Genomic DNA, 19,377 nt, shown 5'->3' on the forward strand with positions numbered 1-19,377 from the left:
CGAACCCACAATCATAGGTTTCGTGTGTGTCCCAGTGACAGAAGTCTGCAGAGCAAACTGCAGTGCCATAGAAGATGCCTTGCCTTCAAACACCAACCAGAAATAATCTGAAGGGACATGATTTACTTTCAGCCTGTATCAACAAAGGATGCGGAATGGCAACATGATAAAAGTACAAGAAAGAGCAAATGTGTTTGTTTTGATATTTATTCTTTCTTTCATTCAATGTTGGCAGTATAAATATGAATTAATGTCATGCTGTTAATTGCAACAATAGCAGTGACACTTGTTGATGATGAGACGATCTTCACACACAATGGTGTCATTGGTCCAGGCTGTTGGTATATTTGATAAGTTCATCACAATATTTCCCTGTACGATGTTTATGTTTCACACTGTCAACTTCTGTGACCAACATAGAAGGGCTGATCTTTGCTGAATGCTTTAGTACATCTGAAACATTAATAAAATACTGAAGTAATCAACGTAATATATAGAAAGAGGTGTTTTTACCAATTGGAAGGGCTGAAAGAGCCCAGAAAGATGAATCCCATGCTATCCAAACCCCATGCTCAGGGGCCAGTGATCCAAACTACCTGCTGAATCAGTGATTTGAACCCATTGCTGTTGTACTGCTAGTGTGATCCAAACCCCATCCTAGTACATCCTAGCACAGCAAAAGGTCTGAATTGCAAATTACCACAACACATTTTGACAAAAAAAGGCCACCATTCATAATATCAATATGGAAGTAAAAATACCTGAAGTCCCACTAAATTGCATTGATTGACATTAGTTATACTACATCCTGATAAATCGACAATACTGAATGCAAAATGATGGAAAGAGATTTATAATGGCAGTACAATTCACTTAAGAGGAGCAGAGTGCAACTAACCTAAGATGGCCCCTTGTATGGACGTCTCTGGGTCATCGAGGTGAACCAAAAGGCCTCTGTAAATAGCTTCCAGGTGTGCACGATACAGGCCAACATCATAACCACTCTCAAAGCAGTCAAAATAGGCCAGAAAGGTTTTAGCCACGATGAGTCGAACCTCGTCGCTGCTGTCGTCCAGTCGTTTAAGCAGTTCTGGGTACATGTTGTGAAGCCTGTCCTGTGACAGGGATGTACCCATCAGGTCCAGGAGGCGGGTCAGGACTCGGCAGCTGATGAGGCGCGTACTCTTGTTGCCATCATTGATGGTGCTGATGAGCTGAGTCAAGAAGTCCTCCACCACAGGCAACATCTGCAGAGGACACAACATGTTACATATGACACACTCATGTGGCATATTCCTATTGGAATACGAAGAATACCACTCCCTTGTAAAAACCACAAAGTGATCCCTATAAACCTGAGAACAATAATAGCATGTGCAAAGGCTTTGGGCATTGCTTGGGTTTTGTCAAATGTTCAGTGAACTTACATCCCATGACATTGGGGTATAATGACAACTGAAGGAATCACTGAGTCTGATCACCTGAACCATGCAGCCTCTTCTCACTACAAACATGTTGCTGGCGGCCTATTCAAACCCCCCTGCCCGAGTCCCCACTGGATGCTTGACTGAGTGACTTGGGTGTGATGCTGCTTTGAACAGAATTCCATTTACGTATACTAGTATCACAATGTGTCACCTTAATTCAAGAAGTAAGCTCAAAGTGATGCAGGTTTAACCTACAAGCACGGGTAATGGTGAAGACAAACCTACACTAAAATGATCAGGTAAATCAGATTTGAACCAATTATCATAGGCTTCTGGATTGTCAAAGGAACACAAACCTGGCCAAGCTTGATGCACGAGATGTATCTGAATCACTTACTATGATGAATATGCAAATTTAATTTGGCAAAAACAAACAGAATTGATTATTGTTGATCCAGTACTTTACCTTTTCCTTTGTGAGCACCCCACTTTGCAGCAGTGCCCAGGCACAGGAGACAGCTGTTGTCCTGATGGCCCCTGATGTCCGACCCGCTCGCCACACACAGTTGGGTATGACCATGTCTTTCAACACAATCACAGCAAAGTCACCAAATTGTTGTCTGGAGTCCACAGTGCCTGCCGCATTCACCATGAGTCGAGAGAGGAGAGAGAAGAACTTGAGTCTCATCTCTGGATCCTTGTCTGGGTTGAGGTTGGCTACCAACATAGGCATGATGGTGTCCAGGTGCTCCCCAACCACTGGGCCTGCAGGGACAAGCATGTAAGGCATGAACATGCAGTCGGTGATTTATCCTGCTAGTCTAAAGCCAGAGTCTACAATTCTGTTTCAGAAGCAGAGAGATTATTGATATGGTTTGATTCTGACATCATGGTAACCAATTAGAAATGGAAGCCAGTTTTGGATGATGAATGATAAAGTCCTTAATTCACACAAAAACATATTCCTTTCATAGTGAAATCTGGACTAAGAGACAATGTAGGGTACTGACCTGCCTCCACAAGGAGTGCATCAAACACTTGTCTCTCCACACTATGCAGAGTCCAGTGGGGGTAGTCATCCTGGTAGGAGGCGAGGAGGGTCTTGGTGTGGGCTCTGTATACCTCCTCCCTCTCACCCAGGCCCTCCAACATGCCCACCTTGCTCAACACCTCATTCACCTGACAAGTAACAATATCATGAATACGATATTCCAAAGGATGGTAGTACCAATAATGATTTCAATCTAAGTTTAATTGATGATTCAGATAGTGTTAACCTTCCCATTAATATAGTGAAAAGAGCTATGAAAATACAAACACTTGTTAATTATCCCCCTTGTTATCTTATCACTTTAGTTGTGTTCACATGTACATATATGGCGGTCCGCTTTCTAGCTTAAAATCACCTGGTGAAGACGTAAGAATATACTCTAAAACATTGTGTTCCTCATGTTACAGAAGCTGACATTCACCAAGCTCATCTTTTATGTGTATCACTTCTAAATCCCAGTCAAAGTTAATAAACTGTGTAAGTTTAATTTCAGGCCTGACTTCAACTGACTACAGGGCATATCTATTATCAGTGGAAGGTGAATTTGATGATGCAATGCTGAATGGGAGTGCTCTTTGTTGTGGCATACATTCAGGAATAATTCAAAGCAAACCCTCAAATTTTATAATCTATGTAGTCATCATCACCTGTTCCTTGATGTGGTCATGTTGAGTCAAGGCTAGTACAGTGATGAGGATGGTGAAGAGTTGATCTGACACAGCTGAACAGGAGTCCTGCATCACACTCAACAATGCATCCACACAGGCCAGCAGCTGCAGCTGAACCTCTATCTGGAAGGACACACAAGAGATGTAACACTCAAGAAACATGTAGTCTGATATTCACTAAGTAAACTCTACTATAAAACATACCAGGGTGTCATTGCACAAAGAGATCTTAGAACTAAGCTTGTAACTTAAATCTTAACATATCACAGACTAACGAAAGTTGTAGCACTAAGGTTATTCTGCGCAACAACATTGTGCCAGAGAACTACTAGATTTACATGTGTCCATTCAGCTATATTACATACGCAATTTCATTGCTTACCTAGACAATCCACTCACAATTACATGCAACTGGTTGCAAGTCATCAGATTATCAAAACTGATTCCCAATTGTGTAGGTTGATGCTCATGATGTTGATCACTGCATTGTCTGGTTCAGACTATTATTTACAGACCGCTGCCATATAGCTGGAATATTGCTGGGTGTGGCGTTAATCAACAAACCAATCAGATTATCAAAACATGACAATCAGCTGCCAATCCTTTTAATTTAGCCCAAACTGCCTCTTCAACAAGTACCACACCAGAATTCACAACTAAAATATATAATGTATACAATAACTTTGAATGATGACACAGAATCATTTTCCTACCTGCACAGACTGACACATGTCTGGTGATGCTAGTGTGTCTGCCACTGGTTTCATGTATGCATCAAGATCAGACCTCAAGGTACCCCAAGTGACGGATGCAAGCACCATGAGGGAACCAGAACACTGTGTGGCCTTCACATTGGCTAGCACCAACTTGGTCCATATCTCTGGCTTCACAAAGTAACCAATCAGTTTGGCTGATCTCTGAATCTGAAACCACATCGATGAAACATAAACATCTGAGGAGATACAGTCATTAGCACTGTCTCCTGTAGAGATATTAGAATCTCTCTTCTTCGTATTATGTCCATTTGTAACAGTTTTTAAATTGACATCAGGTGAGGTAAAGTTTTTAATGTCACATTCAAGATTATTGCACTTATATAACAACATGCATGTGTGGCTGATTTTGCTGATCCAGACCTATGCAATTTTAATAGTACTTGCCTATTGAGATACAATTTTGTGTTTAACATGGACTCAGTATACTGACTTCAGGCTGACCAGTATTTGTTTTAACATATAAAATGCCGAGTGTTAGGCAGGGTATAAACAAGTATCATCTTTTAATGATTTTGGTATGATGCATCTTGGGGTTTCCACTCTCCGGGCAGATGTCCACTAGAAAAATGAGGATTTCCTAGATATGACAGTAATGATCATGTTATGGAAGACAGCACTTGGTATCATTTCCAGGTATATTCTGCTTTGGCAGAGAATGATTATCTTTTGAATCCTTGATTGTGATGATCAGTGGCTACTCACATCGGTGACCACTCTCTGATCCTCATCCATGCAGGCCTTGTACAAACTCGACACTAGCCTCTCCATGTGCTGTGTCACGTAATCCTCAGCGTTCAACAACAGAACATACAGCAGAGCTGCCGACTTGGCACGAGTCTCCACTACCCAGTCTCCGACATCCCGCAGCAGACCTACCAGGAAACACATAATTACAGGTTTAAATTCATACCCAGCATACTGTTATTATGTTTAGTTTAAATATATTTTATTCACAATGTGAAATGGATCGGGGAAAGTTCTTTCAACTTATAAAACACCTGTTATTATGTTAGCTTAATCTTGGTGTGCATGTAATCAAGGCTTAAATATATTAAGACAGCACTGACCATATGAAGAAAGTTTACTGTCATTATATTCCTGCATATATAAAGGAAGTATGGGTAAAGACAGTACATGTTTATTCATAGAAACTAAACCTACCTGGTAATATCTTTGACAAATGCCTCATGACTAAAGTCCGACATCCAAGATTTGGTCTTTCAACTAAAAGGGTAATAGCATAATCAGGACTACACTTCGACATGTTAGAACATTGTTTTACCTTTACCATCACAAAATGCATAAAACTGATAGAGTATTTTTATGTTTACATGTAATCCAACAACTCTGGTTTGTTCATTGATAAAGTTGTCACCAATTGTTAATTCAAACAGTTATAAATATGATAGATAAATGTGATAAAGTTTTCTTATTCTCTGATGAAGATGCCATATATAGAGGATATTATACGAGTGCCCATGTCATACTATGTTTACGACACAAGTGCCTAAATGTTGGTAATTCCCGAGCGAGAGAAAGGGATGTACCGATATTTAGACATGAGTGTTGTAAACATAGTATGATACGGGCACGAATATCATATTCTGTTTATTACCGAAGTCGTCAAATTGAGAAAAATACACCTAAATCTACTTTCAAACATAGGCTAGCTACCTGCCATCGCCAATGTAGAACGCAATGTTATAGAAGAAACGTGATGTCATAGCACTGTTCAAGACGTCACGTCACCATGACAAAGTGATATTTTGCCCTAGGGCATCATATGAAAAATATTAACCCCAATATTTTCGCCCTCATAGGTAATAAAGCAACATCATGAACCATAATTAGTATTATCACAGTAAAACAGATGAAGTAAATAACTGACCATCTGGAGGATAGTGTGATGGATTGGGAGCTGCAAAATCTATCTTGTCTTTCATCTCTTCTTCATTTTCTCTCTCATACTTCATTCCTGGAACAAATACAATGATCAACCATAATCAGTGTTATGTCAAAGACCCCTGAGTTTAATTTTTAAATTTGGAACACAGTCATGAATTTGTCAAGGTGAAGTTTACTTACCTATGTCATACCACAGTGTATCTGCTAGATCCCTGATTTCAGTTTGTTCATCTGTGATGCTGGTGAGGATGAGAGGTATCAGTTTGTGGTGGAATGAATAACGATCAGGAAGGTCAAGTAGCCAACCACCCACTACCCTTGTCACTTCTTTCCTCACAACTGGGGAATGGTCGAAAAGGCGTTGTGCTAGGTGGGATGTCACTGTTTCCACGGCTTTCCCATTTCCATATTGAATGACAGTTCCTAGTTAACATATAACGTTAAGTCAAATGCAGGTTTGACAGCAATAAATACTGTGCATGCTTCTGAAGTACTATGCTAATAACAGTGTTCAGCATTGTTGAACAAGCACATGTTGACTTAACAACAAAAACATAATTTTGACAGAAATTGAACTCAACATTTACATAAACTGACCTTTTCCCAATAAATTGCATCAGCATCTTGAACATACATACTCTGTGTTGTCAATGACATGTAACCATGGCAACAATCAAACGCAAGTATGAATTCAGCACTGAGCAGTATTTTAAAACAATCACAATAAACATGATAAATAATCTTGCTGATTGCTAACATGGCAAATATACACACATGATTAAACTTTTCTCACCTATTGTTTCAACCACAACTGTCCTGACTTTTGAATGTTGGTGCGAGATGGTCAACATCAGTGGTTTGATAAGTGATTCCGACTGCATATGAAAATATTCAGGGATACTTTTGGCTAGTTTTGATGAACATCGACAGCTTTCTTTCTTCACTTCGGGATATGGGTCGACAATTGTTCTTTGAAGAATTCGGATCGCATCGTCCAGGTATATAGCCATCTTTTTTCCAGAACATTCTACGATTTGAGCAAGTAGTTCCACTAAAGACAACCGCAACTCTTCCGATGTTTCAATAATTTCTTGCTGACCTAATCGTGCTGAAAGAACTGGGACTATGTAAGACAAGTGTTCGTCTGGCTTGTCTAATACGTTTAGATAATCAGAAATTAAGCTTATCGCCAATTCTCTGCATTTTTCCACAGGATCCGATAGAATTTTCAAAACAGGTTTCAACACCTCACTAAATATAAGTGCGTGTTCATTGGAATCAAGTGGCGGTTTTCGTCCAAGCGTGTCACTTCTGATACTTTCAATAGCTTTCTTCCGTGTATTTCGGTTTTCCTCAGATAAACAGTTGATGTGTCTTGCGATTCCTTGAAGCACAGCATTGGAATTTTCGTCTAACGACGCCATCTTGTTGATCGCAACGCCTCGTTCTGACTGAAGCGTGGAATACCTCTTCCGCTATAAATGCGTTCCTCGCATCGATAGTAGAACTCGCACACATCGACTAATATTAACTAAGTCATGTTAGGAGTTTACAATGTTCAAGAGTTAATTCCCTTCGTAAATTTGGAGGGCACCTGTCAGAAAGTTGAACTGTTGCACGTGTTGACTTAACTGATGTATGTTTCATTTTGGTCAGTGGGCGTTTTTAACGAAAGAAAGAGAAAGCTATTTAGTTAAATCCTCACGAATCGTCACGTTTCAAGTACTCTTGGATGGATAGATATTGCCATCATATATGTGTACTGGACCATATCTATTATCTAGCTGTTGAAAGAGTCGTCGGTACAGGTACGACAGCTGTATGCCTCCCAGGTACGTTTCTGCATGCAAAAATGTAACCAAGCTCAAATCAACATACAGGTCCGGAGCGCATTCCTGCTTACTGCTCTGTAGGGTTAGTCAGTTCTTTGATTCTGACAATAAAATATTCCAAAGTTAATATTGTTTTCAAAGACATAAGATTATCAGCTACTCTACACTCATATTTTTATATTATAGTAAAATTAAGTATGAAGATTTAGTGCCACTTTTGCCATGTAAAACTATTTCACTGATCCAGAAACTTTTGACAATCATTTTGTGCCTTTTCATCATGATCCATTTCAGCTATAACCCATTTGTAAAATGTTGTAACATGTGGATTATTAAAAAGAATTCTAAATAGGTGAAGCTGCTGCTTTTTTGGTATAGTCCAGAGTCTTGAATTCAGGACACTTACGATGGTGATTGCGATTCACACATGACATGGTGGGCTTCAACCCAGACCAGACAACTCCATTGTCTTCAACACAGTATGCCATTGCTGGAGCTGTCAGTGGAGCCGTCACTAGAGCAGTGTGTCAGCCATTTGACGTGTTGAAGATAAGGTTCCAGGTAACAAAAGTGATCATTAATATCAGTGGTGTGGGTGGCCCAGTCATCATAAGTCACCATGATTCCTCAGACATGCGAGACACCTGTTATTGTGTAACAAATGACGTATTTGGGATTACATGTTCTCTGTAAAGTACCTATTCTGGTACTTTGGGGGACTGAGTCCAATTCCTCATTGGAACCCACACACAGTGTGTTTTCAGCATCCCTGTGATAAACGTTTAAGACCTGGATGACTTTGACTTTCCTTCCACATCAAGCTGACATGTGATAGAACCCAAATACTGCTCATAGTACTGTTTAACCAAACTCAGTCCCTAACTCATGAAAACCCGTAGAATTGACATATGGTTGTAAAGTGCATTGATGTCTTAATTTGACAGAAATTCACAAGGAAAGCTCAAAACATAATACACATGAAGCTCTGTTCAGAATAAGTTGTATTTGATTTGTTGCAGCAGTCTTCCATCAGTTCATCAATGTCTGCTTATCATGGGTGGATAGCTCAAAGCATCTGTCATCAATACTTTCATTCATTGTGAGTGAATTTTGGCTATTGTGTGATATCATTAATGTTTAACTTGATAGTTATACTGATAAATATTAGGAAATGCAAGAGTTTTCGATCAAAGAAAAGAATGATATAACAATCAGGTTCATGAAAATTAATACATGTCACGTTTAAACGTCCAAAATTCATTATCTTAAGTATGATATGTTTCATCATCAATTTTGTTTTCAGTTACAAGTTGACCCCATTGTGAAGAGTGATGTTTCTAAATACTGGGGTATCCGTCATGCAGTCAAAAGTATATTGCAAGAAGAAGGTTGGAGAGCATTCTGGAAGGGACATGTTCCTGCCCAGGGCCTATCTGTTGTCTATGGCATTGCACAGGTATTTCAGATAGCAGTTGCTAGAGTGATAAAAGAAACTATGACCTGTTAACTTCAGTAACATCATGTATCACATACATTGAGTGTGATGTATAACACAGCTTATACATTAGGGTTTTCCATGGACCCCAAGACAACTGTTATGGTGAGGGATGACTGTACTAAGCCATCATGGGGCAAGTACATCCTAGTTATCATAATTTTGCCCTACAAAATTGTTTTAGGTTGTAAATACATTTGCTATGTCAATACATTTGCTAGCATACTTATTTGGGTCTTAACATTTGGACAAGGCTTTCAATACTGAATTTAGTATTGCTGGACATTTATCAGAGAGAGAGAGAGAGAGAGAGTATTATTTAAAGTTGCAGATTTGTATTGGAAAGACTTGCTGTTTATCATCCACACTTAGCTTTTGTTTGATTTTAGAAAGCACTGGACCAATGTAACGGAACGTGCTTTTTCTCATCACTGGTGAAACATGAATTAGTTCAATAAGGCGATTTCAACTGCGAAAACTTCTTGATGAACAATCATTTGGCTGAAAATGTTAAATATTTGGAACATGTATACCAGTAGCGCAAACTCAACACATGTTGCATTTTTTTCAGTATTTTACTTTTCCATCCTTAAATTGGCCATGGCTCTCTAAACATCTTGACTTAGAAAGCACTTGACTATTGAAACTAATACATTAAATGCTTGTTCCCATCAATGATGACACCTCAATTCCAATTTGGCTTCTATCTAATCTAACCAAGACCTGTCAAGTGTGCAATGATATTTCAGTATACATCCTTTGAGGTGTTCACAAGGCTCGTGTGGGAGCACCTGCCAGAGCACATGACCCGGGAGTACCGACCTTTGACCCACTTGTTTTGCGGGAGCTTGGCAGGATGTGTGGCAGCTCTCACTGTGCAGCCGCTGGATGTCATGCGGACGAGATTTGTAGCTCAGGGGGAACCCAAGGTAACTTTTGTTTAGCTACTTTACCATTAATCAGAGTGTTTTCACTTATTGTAGTGTTGTACTTTTGACTTATTGTATTATTGAAGATGATTGAAACAGAGAGAGAGAGTGGGTTGGCTTGATATTTAAACATAAAATAGCATGCTTTTAGCTGTGCAGTCAAACTGTCCAACTTTGCCTTTGAGTATATGATGATCAATATATGGGAGGTGCGCTACAGAAATACTAATGTTCATGTTAATGTGTCATTATGTATATAGGGCGGTGGGGTAGCCTAGTGGTTAAAGCCATTTCTGGTGTCCCCAACTGTGATATTGCTGGAATATTGCTAAAAGCGGCGAAAACTAAACTCAGTCAGTCAGTCAGTGGCTAAAGCGTTGGCTCGTCATGCCGAAGACCCGGGTTCGAATCCCCACATGGGTACAATGTGTGAAGCCCATTTCTGGTGTCCCCCGCCGTGATGTTGCTGGAATATTGCTAAAAGCGGCGTAAAACCAAACTCAGTCAGTCAGTCATTATGTATAATAATTCCAAAGGTTCTGAAATTAACTTGTGTTCTTCTTGCAGATGTACAGGAGTCTGGGTGATGCTGTTATATCAATATGGCGGCAGGATGGTGTTGTAGGCTTTTACCGTGGTTTGGTACCAGCAGTTACTCAGGTTGCTCCACAGATGGGGCTACAGTTTGGCCTATATTCTCTTTGTAACTCAATTTGGGATGTCACCAAGTCTAATGACAGTGTTCTCCCAGGTGTGTATGCTGGTCTGAGAGACAACCCCAGAGTCATATGCTTGTCTGTACTACCCTATACATGAAGGAAAACCAAGTTCTATGGATAGACAACTTCTTTATTGCAATGGGTGCGACATTTTGGTGTAGGTACTGACACCGTTATGAAGCACCACTTGCTTGATAACAGTGTTAGTACCTACACCGAAACGTCTCACCCATTGCAATAAAGAAGTTGTCTATCCGTAGAACTTGGTTTTCCTTCATCTATCCAACTTGCCTCTCAAAGGTGCCTGTAGTACCCTATACATGTCAGAAGTACCCTATACATGTCTGCAGTACCCTATACATGTCTGAAGTACCCTATACATGTCTGCAGTACCCTATACATGTCTGAAGTACCCTATACATGTCTGTAGTACCCTATACATGTCTGAAGTACCCTATACATGTCTGAAGTACCCTATACATGTCTGTAGTACCCTATACATGTCTGTAGTACCCTATACATGTCTGCAGTACCCTATACATGTCTGAAGTACCCTATACATGTCTGTAGTACCCTATACATGTCTGAAGTACCCTATACATGTCTGAAGTACCCTATACATGTCTGTAGTACCCTATACATGTCTGAAGTACCCTATACATGTCTGAAGTACCCTATACATGTCTGAAGTACCCTATACATGTCTGAAGTACCCTATACATGTCTACCCTATACGACCACCTCCGTGGTGCAGTGGTTAGAGCGTCCGCCCGGAGAGTGGAAGGTCGCGGGTTCGATCCCCGACTGCGTCATACCAAAAGACATTAAAATATGGTACTTGTTGGTCCCTGCCTGGCGCTCGGCATTAATGCGTACAACAAGGAGTGGTCGGCTCGGAGTCAGTATAATGTGTCTGAGTGGGATATTCATGCTTCACTGCGGCATGGTATCTCGGTGGGCTAGCACTATAAAACCAGCTTAAGTCTGGGCTAGTGCAAGCAGCAGCACATACACATACACACATATGCACGTTGTCATATGAGCGAAATATTCTCAAGCACGACGTTAAACCCAATTTCACCTTACCTCACCTGTACCCTATACATGTCTGAAGTACCCTATACATGTCTGTAGTACCCTATACATGTCTGAAGTACCCTATACATGTCTGTAGTACCCTATACATGTCTGTAGTACCCTATACATGTCTGAAGTACCCTATACATGTCTGTAGTACCCTATACATGTCTGAAGTACCCTATACATGTCTGTAGTACCCTATACATGTCTGAAGTACCCTATACATGTCTGAAGTACCCTATACATGTCTGTAGTACCCTATACATGTAGTACCCTATACATGTCTGAAGTACCCTATACATGTCTGTAGTACCCTATACATGTCTGAAGTACCCTATACATGTCTGTAGTACCCTAAACATGTCTGTAGTACCCTATACATGTAGTACCCTATACAAATAGTACTCTATACATGTAGTACCCTGTGCATGTCTGTAGTACCCTATACATGTCTGTAGTACCCTATACATGTCTGTAGTACCATGTCTGTAGTACCCTATACATGTCTGAAGTACCCTGTACATGTCTGTAGTACCCTATACATGTCTGTAGTACCCTATACATGTCTGAGTACCCTATACATGTCTGTAGTACCCTATACATGTCTGTAGTACCCTATACATGTCTGAAGTACCCTATACATGTCTGAAGTACCCTAAGTACCTATACATGTCTGAAGTACCCTATACATGTCTGCAGTACCCTATACATGTAGTACATTCTGTGCATGTCTGTAGTACCCTGTGCATGTCTGTAGTACCCTATACATGTCTGAAGTACCCTGTGCATGTCTGTAGTACCATATACATGTCTGTAGTACCCTATACATGTCTGAAGTACCCTATACATGTAGTACCCTATACATGTAGTACCCTATACATGTCTGTAGTAATCCTATACATGTCTGAAGTACCTGTAGTACCTATACATGTCTGAAGTACCCTATATACATGTCTGAAGTACCCTATACATGTCTGTATACATGTAGTATCCTATACATGTCTGTAGTAGTGCTATACATGTCTGTAGTACCCTATACATGTCTGAAGTAGTAGTACCCTATACATGTCTGTAGTACCCTATACATGTCTGTAGTACCCTATACATGTAGTACCTATACATGTCTGTATACATGTCTGTAGTACCCTATACATGTCTGTAGTACCCTATACATGTCTGTAGTACCCTATACATGTAGTACCCTATACATGTCTGAAGTACCCTATACATGTCTGTAGTACCCTATACATTTCTGCAGTACCCTATACATGTCTGCAGTACCCTATACATGTCTCTAGGACCCTATACAGTAATACATGTCAGTACCCTATACATGTCTGTAGTACCCTATACATGCCTGTAGTACCCTATACATGTCCCTGTAGTACCCTATACATGTCTGCAGTACCCTATACATGTCTGTAGTACCCTATACATGTACCCTATACATCTGCAGTACCCTATACATCTGTAGTACCCTATACATGTCTGTAGTACCCTTTACATCTGTAGTACCCTATACATGTCTGTAGTAATACATCTATACTTGTCTGTAGTAATGCCCTATCTGCATATACATGTCTGCAGTACCCTATACATGTCTGTAGGTGTACCCTAGTACTATACATGTCTGCATACCCTATACATGTCTGTAGTACCCTATACATGTCTGCAGTACCCTATACATGTCTGTAGTACCCTATACATGTCTGCAGTACCCTATACATCTGCAGTACCCTATACATGTCTGCAATACCTTTTCCTTGTCTGCAGTACCCTATGCGTGTGTTCACTATTTTCATGGTCTATGGCAGCATGTGCTTGACTGCATATCTCATGCTTGTCTGAAGTACCCTCAATTGCCTGAAGTACCCAATGCTTGTGTTCTGTACCTTATGCTTGTCTTCAGTACCCCATACAGGTCTGATGTATCCCGTACATGTCTGACATACCAAATGCTTGTCTGCAGTAGCCCATGTTTGTCTCCAGTACCACATATTTTGTCATGATCTCTCATTTTTAAGAAAAATCTATCTTATAAAAGAATGACCAACATATATTTTTACTTTTGAATGTCAAACTGATATTGTGTCTGATGAAATTCCCATCCTGATGTCTGAAATAAGATACCGTATATTACCGTCTATAAGCCGAATTTTGAGGACAAAAAAAGCAGTCTGTAGAAGGGGGTCGTCTTATCCATGGGTTACGCTTTCGTCAAACTTTTTTCCAGGGGTAAGAAAACAACATAGTATCACTTCGCGTGAACAAACAACAGAAGACGACTTTGTCAGTAGTCACTTTTCAGGGGTAAATGATATGCCTCAATTTGACCATGACCTTGACCTTGTTGTTGCAGCTGTTTTACCCAGCCTTGTGTGTGGATCAGCGTCAGGTCTGCTAGCCAAGCTGATTATCTATCCTCTAGATGTTGTCAAGAAACGCCTTCAGGTGCAAGGATTTGAGAAGGCCAGAGAATCCTTTGGCACTTTCCACCAATACAAAGGTTTTGTTGACTGTATTGTGAAGGTTTTAGCAGCTGAGGGAGCCCTTGGACTGTACAAGGGATTGGCTCCCAGTCTGATCAAGGCAGCAGTGGTAGCTGGTTGTAACTTCTGTGTTTATGATCAAGTAGTGTACATCATGTCCAGATGATGTAGGGTTTAACGTATAGTACAACTCCCTTTTCCTGGACCCTGGTAGTTTGGCAGTGCTGTGAGCTGAACAACCATTGTTATGAACATAAGTAATAAAGTACAGAAATAATATCTTAGAGCTGCATCAATTGTAAGTCAGTGTTAAAGTATAGGATTACAAGCGGCCTTATGTATTTATGGGTGGTGTGGAAGTAATTGACTACAAACCTGTGAAGTATTGGGAGCATCTGGTGTATGAGGATGTAAGGATTTACCAACATATCAAAACATTGCTATACTTTCATCCTCATTAATCTCCAGGGTATATGTTCTGATAAATCTCCACAAGTACCCTGGATGCATCTACAGCTCGGCCCGATAATTTTATTACCTCCCTTTGCTGCCTCCGCCTTCTCACAGTAGCCAGTCAGATAAGCCATTACAACCAGCTTGCCAGTGTCAACAAAGATGACGGCCGCAGTCATGAAGATTTGATTGCTGTGTGACTCAGAATTAGGGAAAAAATCATACAGACAAATTGACAGGTCTGAAACCTTCAAAAAATATATTTAAGAACTCCTTCTTCTACCTCTTATAATTACTGTTTGTCAAAGAAGCGGAAGTGAGTTATGTCAGAAGCCTTCTCTCGCTCAACATCCTAGTGTAGACCCCTGATTGGATAAAAAGCCAACGAAGGGAGGTAATAACATTATGGGACTGAACCATAGATGCATCCAGGGTACTAGTGGAGATTCATCAGAACGTATACCCAGGAGGTTATTGAGGATGCTATGCTTTGTGCTGTGTATCATTTGGACTTCTTGTACTGATACAAGTTGATACATATGAATAATTTGTTAAACAACTTTTTCCAGTCAATATTTGATTTCATAAATTATGTCAAAATTAATTAGTCCCGACAGAAAACAACTATTATGGATTTTAAATATTTATAAATCTCTGTTGAGTTTTCATAATGTGATTTTGTTGCACTATTAGGGTGTTTTTGCTTATGGACCCTTGTAACGGCTTTTACATGACAAATTTCTATGGATGAATTGCATTCTGTATTGTGTAAACAATGAAACAATCTTGCTCAGGGCCCTGTTGTTTTTAAACACTGCTGCCAACTGTAGGTAATTTCTATGTATGTACAAAGGACACTACTCTAGCAGTTATTCAGTCCTTTGTTTATGGATAACATGGTAAGTGCCTACTGATATATTCCATATTGTGTATACTGCATACAATGAAAACCTTGCAATTAGCATCCTGTTGTTTTTAAACACTGCTGCTGGCTGTTAACTATAAAGTACATTGACCTGTATACAAAGGACATTACTCTGACAATCATTATCTGGAGATTTAATAGTTGGGATGATTCTTATTTTTAAGGGGCTGTGGGGTAGCCTAGTGGTTAAAGCGTTGGCTCGTCACGCCGCGAAGACCCGGGTTCGATTCCCCACATGGGCACAATGTGTTAAGCCCATTTCTGGTGTCCCCCGCCGTGATATTGCTGGAATATTGCTAAAAGCGGTGAAAAACTAAACTCAGTCAGTCTTATTTTTAACTTTTGCAAAGTATATACCTTATATGTGGTATAATAACCTCAATACAGATGTATAAATTGTATCAGCATTGTTACAGCCCTAATGTTTCTTTGTAGCCACTTATATATAATGGTTATAGAGTAGAAGTTGGCTGTCGATATAGCTCTTAGAAATTGGTCATCGTTAGTTCAATATCGATTTATTATCAGATAATATCAGTTAATGTCGGGAAAGTAACTTGAGCAATACTGGGGAAAATTAGTCGGGAAAGACATTTATATAATTTATCTCACTGGTGAGTGGTGACACCTTTGTGCATGGATTGTGAACAAAAATCGTGTTCTGAACATAATTTGGAAGTGAACCATGAATAAAGACATGACTTAGTGTATTGTGTGTGTGAATTGAAACTGTATTTCATCACAATAGTTTGTGTAAGTCATTATCAATGACAATTTCCATATCATTAATAATAATAAATTCTTCCCATCGACAATGTTACCAGTTCTGGATCTTTTTAGCCAGCCCTGCTATAGAGATATGTATTGACTCAGGATTGTAACTATGGTTACAAGCCCAGTGAGAAGGCTCCTGTTACTTGGATCATCTCATACAGTACAGCAGATTGTGGGAATACAGCATCACAACTGATTGTACATTTTAAGTGAGCTTCCATTTCTTATGTGCCATACTTGTCAATCATTTTCCTGTGCTCTCTGGAGGAATGATATCCTTGATAATACTCCGGTGATATCTATACAGATTCTTGTTATGTTATTACTGACACCAGATGTTATAATACTCACTGCATTTAGTATGGGTGTACATGTCAGTGGGTGCATGAGTACTTGGTTGCGTGCATGCGTGTGTAAGCAATTTAAGGTTTGCCCATGTGACATATAATGATATACAAACAAATAAGTCTTGTTGTTTTTATGAGATTGTTCATAGTTTAGGAAGAATGAGGTCTTAAGTAAAAATTGGAGAGGTGTTGACTTTTTCCCGTTTTATTGTACATCAATGTTCTATTTATTTTATTTATTAAATCTTTATTGCAAATGTGCATGGAAATAACAACTGTGAATTGTTAACATAATTCATTTTTAGCTATATTAATAATAAGGCCTTATTTTGTTATTGTTTGGATCACAGATTTGTTTTGTTAAATTAAATAGTTGATGAGAGAAGAAATTGTTTTCATCAGTTAACATTAGCTTCTTCTTTTTCAATATTGTATCATAGAAGGTTTTGACAAATCAGCAGCTCAGTGATCCAAGAAATAAAACTTATGATGGCTTATTATAGTTTATGTTGAATTCAGTCCTCCTTAGAGTCTGCCATTCAGACTTGAGAATTGAAATTTTGAAAGTAGATAAGCACACTCCCTGAGACTAGTATTGTTATGAGTATTGTTAAGTGTTTTGGAGTTTTTCATGCATTTTAAGAGCTGTTATGTGTTTAAATTATTTAGTTTGAATTTTATTTTATTTTGTTGTGAAATGTTAATTACTGCCATGATATGTATAAGACTGTTCTAAAGATTGTTTATTTCTAAAATATATTGTTGCAGTTACTTTTGTACACCTCTTTTTTGAAATGTGTTTTTAAGATTAATGTTGGATACTGGGATACCTAAGGGAAGCAAATCTCCCTAGTGAGTGACATGACTTAGCCACTCTTGCTCATTTCAAAGACAGCTGAATATATTATCTTTATTTACAGAAATTTACAGAATATCCAATGTACTATGCCTTCATTCATTGTTGATTATTACAATGGACCCATTTATGGCCATAGCTCATGTTGACTCTTGATTTGAAAAACAAAGTACTGATACTAAAGACAGCTGTCCTGATGAATCAGGTCATTTAGCGCAGACTGAGATGGTGAGAAACTAATAATTCCAACAATAATTCCAACCACAGACTTCCTGATCCCAGGGCCTACTTGCACAAAACGATCTTAGCACTAAGACTGTCTTAAGTCTATGTTAGAATATGGGAGTTACGATCATCGTGGCACTAACACTGTCTTACGTCTATGTTAGAATATGGGAGTTACGATCATCATAGCACTAAGACTGTCGTAAGTCTATGTTAGAATATGGGAGTTACGATCATCGTAGCAGCTAAGACTGTCTTAAGTCTATGTTAGAATATGGGAGTTACGATCATCTTAGCACTAAGACTGTCTTAAGTCTATGTTAGAATATGGGAGTTACGATCATCGTAGCACTAAGACTGTCTTACGTCTATGTTAGAATATGGGAGTTACGATCATCGTAGCACTAAGATCACTTTGTGCAAGTGGGCCCAGGTTTGTGACCCTGTCAGAATCACCAAATAGGTTAACTCCATCATCAAGCTGACCAGATAAGGATGTCCTTATGGAAATAAGTCATGAGACTATTAACCTTCTAGTGCCTAACAGGCAGCTTGGGTTATCCGGGGTAATAATGATCAGATTGTGAGCTTTGAGCAGGATATCTAGCCTGGAAAAAGGCGCGTTATAAATAGTCTCATTATTATTATTATTATTTTTTATACCATTTAGAGCTTTTCATAACACCAAAGAAAGATGGTTTCAATATCGTATTGTCCACAGAATTCTCACAACCAATAAAGACCTATACAATTATAATATAATAGAATCACCACTATGTACTTTTTGCAAGGCTGAAAATGAAACCATTGTTCATTTGATGTTTGAATGCAGATAGGCTGTGGCAAAACCTTTTAAATTGGATTGAAGATAAAACAGACACTCGTTAACAGGGATGGCAATTTTCTGCTGATCCGCGGATTTTATTTCAAATTGTTCAATTGTGAATCGTCTAAATCCATTGAGAAACCCTCAACTCGATGACACAATATTAAGTTTTCAGCTGAAAATAGATTTTTCTGTTGCCTTCCCTGCTATAAACCTGGATCTGAAACCAGTCCATTTGGGCTTTCATGAAAAAATAACGATGTTCTGAACTTGATATTTATCATAACAAAGGAATATGTATATTCCAGAAAACTAGCAAATATACGTCCAACCCTTGAAAGTCTCAAAGCCAAATTAAACCACAGTTACAATCTCCAGAAATACAATGCATACTCTGTATGCAAATATAGCAAGTTCACGACTTTCTGGTCATCATGCCACTACATGTATTTACATAATCTATTCAATCTCACTTATCATGCTTGTTGTCATTGTGCTATGTATTTGAATAGTGTTGTGTATGAAGGATATAACTGTACCAATGCGAAAAAAGAAATAAAGTGAAAAATAAAAAATAATGATGTCAACTGTGGGACTCGT

General features: G+C 39.1%; 2 protein-coding genes across 3 annotated transcripts; one reads left to right on the plus strand and one right to left on the minus strand.

Annotated features, from left to right (window-relative positions):
- Window positions 1–189: 189 nt before the first annotated feature.
- LOC124290492 (dynein axonemal assembly factor 5-like) lies at window positions 190–7,266 on the minus strand. Its single transcript, XM_046727202.1, has 11 exons — window positions 6,621–7,266; window positions 6,008–6,250; window positions 5,811–5,897; window positions 5,084–5,146; window positions 4,625–4,794; window positions 3,860–4,069; window positions 3,126–3,269; window positions 2,438–2,606; window positions 1,894–2,192; window positions 899–1,247; window positions 190–453 (listed from the first exon to the last, which is right to left on the minus strand). Exons 1-11 carry the CDS (start codon window positions 7,249–7,251, stop codon window positions 323–325), a joined length of 2,496 nt encoding a protein of 831 aa, XP_046583158.1. The 5' UTR covers window positions 7,252–7,266; the 3' UTR covers window positions 190–322.
- A 142-nt stretch (window positions 7,267–7,408) lies between these two features.
- LOC124290493 (mitochondrial thiamine pyrophosphate carrier-like) lies at window positions 7,409–15,973 on the plus strand. Of its 2 annotated transcripts, none has more exons than XM_046727203.1 (6): window positions 7,409–7,659; window positions 8,057–8,220; window positions 8,963–9,115; window positions 9,904–10,083; window positions 10,651–10,834; window positions 14,242–15,973. In XM_046727203.1, the coding sequence occupies exons 2-6, from the start codon at window positions 8,092–8,094 to the stop codon at window positions 14,535–14,537; spliced, it is 942 nt and encodes a 313-aa protein (XP_046583159.1). In that variant the 5' UTR covers window positions 7,409–7,659; window positions 8,057–8,091; the 3' UTR covers window positions 14,538–15,973. The 2 variants fall into 2 exon arrangements, with proteins under 2 accessions (XP_046583159.1, XP_046583160.1); XM_046727204.1 differs by lacking the exon at window positions 7,409–7,659 and adding an exon at window positions 7,660–7,741.
- The last annotated feature ends 3,404 nt before the right edge of the window (window positions 15,974–19,377 follow it).

The sequence above is a fragment of the Haliotis rubra genome, unplaced genomic scaffold (assembly GCF_003918875.1).
Source record: "Haliotis rubra isolate DU_JTF1 unplaced genomic scaffold, ASM391887v1 Scf468, whole genome shotgun sequence".
In the NCBI taxonomy this organism is placed as follows: domain Eukaryota; kingdom Metazoa; phylum Mollusca; class Gastropoda; order Lepetellida; family Haliotidae; genus Haliotis; species Haliotis rubra.

Coding starts and splice junctions, on each gene's coding strand:
- LOC124290492 (XM_046727202.1), bottom strand. CDS start 7,251: ATGGCGTCGTTAGACGAAAATTCCAATGCTGTGCTTCAAGGAATCGCA. Junction 5,898..6,007: donor TACACTGTGGTATGACATAG/GTAAGTAAACTT, acceptor TATTTGTTCCAG/GAATGAAGTATGAGAGAGAA. Junction 2,193..2,437: donor TGCACTCCTTGTGGAGGCAG/GTCAGTACCCTA, acceptor TTGTCCCTGCAG/GCCCAGTGGTTGGGGAGCAC.
- LOC124290493 (XM_046727203.1), top strand. CDS start 8,092: ATGGTGGGCTTCAACCCAGACCAGACAACTCCATTGTCTTCAACACAG. Junction 9,116..9,903: donor TTGTCTATGGCATTGCACAG/GTATTTCAGATA, acceptor ATGATATTTCAG/TATACATCCTTTGAGGTGTT. Junction 10,835..14,241: donor TAATGACAGTGTTCTCCCAG/GTGTGTATGCTG, acceptor TTGTTGTTGCAG/CTGTTTTACCCAGCCTTGTG.